The sequence below is a fragment of the Chelon labrosus genome (assembly GCF_963514085.1).
Source record: "Chelon labrosus genome assembly, chromosome: 23".
In the NCBI taxonomy this organism is placed as follows: Eukaryota; Metazoa; Chordata; class Actinopteri; order Mugiliformes; family Mugilidae; genus Chelon; species Chelon labrosus.
Window position 1 is genome coordinate 13,932,704 of NC_140356.1, and position 6,000 is coordinate 13,938,703.

General features: G+C 41.7%; 1 protein-coding gene across 1 annotated transcript in view; it reads left to right on the plus strand.

Moving 5' to 3' along the window:
* The window catches only part of LOC311508597 (voltage-dependent calcium channel subunit alpha-2/delta-1-like), a 97,994-nt gene extending 92,388 nt beyond the window's left edge, over positions 1-5,606 (plus strand). Inside the window, exon 38 of the mRNA XM_084573428.1 lies at positions 4,209-5,606. Coding sequence (XP_084429554.1) covers positions 4,209-4,331 — 123 coding nt within the window. The 3' untranslated portion in view covers positions 4,332-5,606. The remainder of the gene's footprint in view (positions 1-4,208) is intronic.
* Positions 5,607-6,000: the final 394 nt, after the last annotated feature.

A 6,000-nucleotide genomic window follows, 5' to 3' on the forward strand; every position in this document is an offset into this window, starting at 1 on the left:
AATACTCCCTCTCCCCGAGGGGAATGTTCAGCTCCTTGGCTGCTAGATGCTCCGCTACGTTCACCAGATACTCTCCTCATCTTGTCTGTGTATCATTTAGTGCTGGCCAGGTTGCGTACCATGAGTTTGTAATTTCGCTAAGACAGCTGCCTGATGCTGCTGGAACCGGCGCACAATGCGATCCAAGGCAGGAAATTGTGGGCGCTTGCGAGAAAACAATTAGCGGGAAGATGCTAGAACCCGCAGACCTGCAGTGTTATCGGACTGAGTGGGTCAAGTAGGTCAGAAATGAGGATTTAAAATATATTTGGCTGTATTATATGCATATTTCAGATTAAACATTTGGAAAATCAGAGGCAGCAGCAAATTAGGGAACAATGAACAGTTTCTAGTTTAAAATCTAGTTCCTTCTGGTTGCTGGCTAAAGTCCAAAATCCTTAAAGGGGAACTACAGTTTTTTACAACCTGAACCTTATTTCTAACATAAAATACGATCCTTTACTCACCCATATAACTTCTGTGTTATATGCACTCCTTCAGGAGATAATTAGATCAGCATATATCCATATAGTGGGAGTGAATGGGGCACCGAGACGCAGCCTCTAAATAACGCATTATCTGCCGCGAAACTCGTTAATTTCGCCAATATTTTATTATCGTACGCTGGTGCTATTCCCCGTTGATTCCGGAGCTACCTGTTATCATCACCAGGGTCTGTAGATTGACCTACAGACCCCGGCATGCGCAACCACGGCTTGACTTGTTTACCTGTTATTTGCTACTGCTAGTTTTTTGGAAGTGAAATGAATTGGCGAAATGAACGAGTTTCGCGGCAGATAATGCGTTATTAAGAGGCTGCGTCTCACTCCCACTATATGGATATACGCTGATCTAATTATTTTCTGAAGGAATGCAAATTACACAAGTTATATGGGTGAGTAAACGATCGTATTTTATGCCAGAAATAAGGTCCAAGTTTTAACAAACGGTAGTTCCCCTTTAAGCTGCTCTCTCTCGATATGGAAACATATATCAGTAAAGAAATCCTACTCATGACACCTTTCCATCACTAATATCTTTACACAGCACATGTCATTTCTCTCCCTTTTTTTTTTTTCTTGAAATCCCTCAAAAGCCGCGTAGGTTTCCCATGCAAAGATAAACAGTCGGGTTGTTACTCAACTTATGACTATCTAAGCCAAACAAACATTTTTATGAGTCTTTGCGTGTGAAACCCCTCTGCTCGAACGCCCTGTTTGTTTTCACTCTATAGTCTTTTTCCGAGTGTCAGAGATTCGGTCTTAAGAATGAACTCGTATGCCTGCGCCGTCTCGCACACACTCACATGCAGACGCCCACGCACTCGTCCCTCAGGGGACCCGCATCTGTCTTGTAGTATTTTGTCTGCTTAACCTGAATTTTTCTGCCTCTTCTGCTCATGTTTGCTTTCTAACTTGCTAACCGTGTGGATCTTTTGCTGCATGATTCTCTTTCTTTCTTTCTCTCTCTTTGTTTTATCCGTCTCCTGCCTTGTGATTGGCTGTTGATGGTTAGGATGAGGCCATGTGCCGAAGGAGCGCAGGCTCCCCATTGGCTTCTTCTCTGCTCATGTTACTGCTGCCACTGTTCATGTGCTGTCTCGGGTCAGTCCCATAACGCTAGCTCTTTCTCTCATTAACATTTTGTCATTATCTAATGCTCAATCTAACAGTCTTTGGCTTGTAACTCTTTTTTTTTTCTCCCCAATCCCTGTGATGTTTCTATCCTCTGTTTATTTCCCTCACCTTACCTCCCCTTCTGTTTTCCACTACTTTTCCAGTGTTTTCCCACACTCATCCTCCTCACCTGTCACTCTCTCTTATATTCTACCAGCGTCTGACTTCACCGCCCCCCCTCAAACTTACCTCCCAGTCTCTTTCTGTCTCTCGTCAACGTTTCCTTCGTCTCACCTGACTTTGAACTCCAAGCCGTGCTCTCTGTATCTTTCCCCATCTATCATTGTCCATCTCCGGCCCGCCGACGCCAGCGTCCCCGCTGATCGCTGATGCATCCAGACGCTAGTCAAAACAGACCACTCACTTCTCATTTGCATCCAGATTTTTTGTGGGATGTTTTTCCCCCTTTGCTAAAAAAAAAATAAAATAAAAAATAAACATCAAGGCAAGACATTCTTTCCATTGCACCTCCAAATGCTAAGCATGCAGAGAGCATGGGATCAGTTTTGGTCATAGACAGTGGCTCAAAGTTTTCCAGTCAAATATAAAAAAGTCATTTTGAAGCTTTTTCATATTTTCCGACCACCCGTGTTATTCTCATACAGTTCCAATTCGTTTGCTAAGCCTCACTCCCCTTAGGCTTAGACTTAGATAGACTTTATTGATCCACAAGGGAAATTGCTGGGTCACAGGAGTTCAGTTGCACATATAAAAAATAAAAAAGATTTGCATATGTACAAACCTACAAGAAACAGAAATAGAAGTAAATATACACTATTACATACAGTTGGAATAAACAATAAGGTGCACTAATAATAATAATTAGTTAGTGCTGCTACATTGCTACCTCTGTTAAGCTTTCTTCTGGCCTGTTATGTATGTTATATGTTAAATGGACTAGAGGGATTTAGACCATGATACAGTCTGCAAAATCAAAGGTCGCCAGCTTAAATGACCAACACTAGATATTTTAAACAATAACAGATATGTTGCACCTTTTAGTGAAGAACATATTCGCTAATTACATTCTGTAAAATGTCCATTTTTGTCACACATGAATGAACCACGGTCCATGAGCTTAGTTGGAAAGGATTAATGTTGTGGAAATACCTGTTTCCCTTTTCATTTTACACTTACTTTAGACTTTATCGTTTACTCACCCATATAACTTTGGTGTCATTTGGAGTCGTTCGTCAGATATTTACATCTGCGTATATCTATATAGTGGGAGTGACTGGGGCACCGAAATGCAGCCTCTAAATAACGCATTATTTGCCTCGAAACTCGTTCATTTCACCAATATTTTGTTATGATACACTAGTGCTATTCCCGTTGAGTCCGGAGTTACCTGTTATCTTTCACGGACTTGCAGTGGTTTGTTGTTCTTTGGCCAGCTGTTCCTCTCTCTGCCTCTGCACCCTCCTTTCAACGAGCTCCTCATCCGTATACTCTGGCTCAAAACGGTTAGGACGTCCATCATAAACAAAGTCGTCGTCCACAACCTCATAATCGGAATAATATTCAGCCATGTTGCAAAAAACTAGCAGTAGCAAATCACAGGTAAACAAGTTGCGCACACCCCGTGCGGCGCTCAGAGATGACATCATCCAGGTCAGGGGTTAGTAGGTCAATCTACAGACCACAGATGATGATGACAGGTAACTCCGGACTCAACGGGGAATCGCACTAGCGTATCATAATAAAATATTTGTGAAATGAACGAGTTTCGCGGCAGATAACACGTTATTTAGAGGTTGCATTTCGGTGCCCCAGTCACTCCCACTATATGGATATATGCAGATCTAAATATACGACTCCAAATGACACCAAAGGTATATAGGTGAGTAAATGATTGTGTTTTATGCCAGAAATAAGGTCCAAGTTGTAAAAAACGGTAATTCCCCTATAATGGACTTCTAAGTTCAACACAAGATTATGTACGTTGTTTGGCAGCCTTCACAATTCCCTTCATTTAAACTTCCTTAAAGATCCAGAACATGATTTAGAAAACTGACATACAGTCTGGCCATCTGATAAATCAATCTCAACTAAAACTAAAAGCTTTGCACAGTGTTAAGGATTTGAAGTTTAGCATGGTATTGGCAATCACAGTCATTTCAGCTCAAGATTAAGATAGCACGCCATTGCTTGTTTTTGGCTTTTTTTTTATTAGAACAACTTCAATGTAACTTTTTAATATTTTGCACTATATATGAAACATGCATATATCTATAAGGAGCTATCCTGATCTGCTGTGCAGACATAATAATCAGATTCTTATACTTAATTGTTTTAGAAAGGCCAGTAACTACAAACCTCTGTAGTTATTGTGAAGCTCTTACTAAAACTGCCTCATACAGCTTGAAATTGGTCTCTAAGTTTTGTTTAGATAATTACTGTTTGGGGGAGGAGTTTAGCAAATGGCCAGATGAAGAGCACTGATTGTTTTAAATGGTAACATGACTTCTTTTCCTTCTTCCCGCTTGGCTCCAGGAGGATAAGCCCGACTGTGGCAGGGGGTCCGGCCTGAGTCCCTCGCTCTGGCTCACGGTGGCCGTTCAGCTGGTGCTGCTCTGGGTTGTGACCGACTCCAGACACCACGCCGTCCCGTCATGACCTCTGAGCGACCCGATCGCACCCTTAACCTCCCTCCCTCCGCACCTCCGACATGTCAACCAGCGTTCAGCGCTGCCACCAAAACGATGAATGCCCTCCCCCCAACGAGGAGTGCTTCTAACGAACAAACAAAAAAAATATCAACATGTGAGCCCCTCATTCTGCCAGTTTCTTCTTTGATACCTTTTATTTTCAGGGGGTTCTCAAAGTGATTTCACAAAGTGGCGAATGAAACGCGATATCGATTTAAATGATGAGAAAGACCTATGACTATCCTTCGTCCCGCCAGCTGAGATTAGAGGAATTCAGACATTCGTTTTGATTGGCGACTTCTGAACTTTATCTCTGGCTTGATGTCACTGATGAAAGAGATTGGACTGCCTTACAGTATCAGAGGGAATTAAATTACGATGGGGGGGGCTTGCTGTTTATTGACGATGTCAATGTCAGTCCTTGGCTAGTCGCAAGAGTATACTTTATTTGGAATGGATTTGCAGTGGTTAGTTATTAGGTATTTATTGTTTTTGGGTTGGGAGTTTGGCTAAGATTTCAGCAAAGAGATGCCAAACTGTTCCATCACAAGTCCTCCGTTTGCCTCAGCTAAATTGCCGGTGATCATGTCATCTCAGTCCGATTTTTAGGTCCCCGGAACCCTCTTCACACTGGCATTTACACGGCATCGTCTTCACTTCTTCGCTCTGCTGTTTGTTCATGTAGATACTGTATTTGCAGTGTGGAAACCATGTTCATTGTCATGTTTATGCACAAAAGCCAACCATTTTAACTGCCACCACAGAGCGCTTGCTTCTGAGTGAACGGATTTTAACTTTGTAGCTCGTCGCCCAACGTCCCGATCGGGAGCGGTACATGAATCTGGGTTTTTCTGCGTTGGTGTTGGATTGCTCCGGTTTAAAAAAAAAATAAAAAAAAACTTCGTTGCCATTTAGCGCACAATTAATCCAATTAGGGTTAAACATGGTGGGCGTCCTGTGCGTGCTCCGTGGACGAAATCTCTAGTGCCATGTGGACTGTTTGACAAACCCTTTTTTAGACTGTAGCTGCCGGAAAGTGGAAAGAAGAAACGCATTATTTAATTATTTTACTGTTTTTTCTTTATTTGAACTAAGTGTTGGGGACTGCTGTTTGTTTTATTGCCACGACGAAAGAAACAAGGGTTGCAGGAGGAATCTGTGTGACATTTTGGTCGAGAAAAAAGAAAATGATACATTTGTATTCACTGTTGTCACTTTTCAAATTAAATGACTACTATCTGCACTGCAGTTCAAAGTGCAGCTGTTATTTGTCGATCTCTGTCACCAAATGAAAATCACTATACAACAGCAGTCAGTCTGTGCTTATGATCCTTTTGGCTTTTCTTTTTTGTGTGCCTTCTTTTCACGTAAGTTACGTATATATACAAACCTACCTAAGTAGTCAAGCAAATGTGCCGATGCTACCGTAGAGGATTTTAATGCAATAGTGTCATCTAGATTTTGATTTTTTTTTCAGTCAAACCACGTAAAAAAATCTGCCAAAATAATGAATACAAATATTACAGGACCAAAACTGGACTCTTAACTGTAAAGCAGCTACGCATCAAAGAATTCAAAACCTCTTACAGGACAAAAAGGTGCAGGTTTGGGAAACGGCTTACCTTGTTTTTACGATT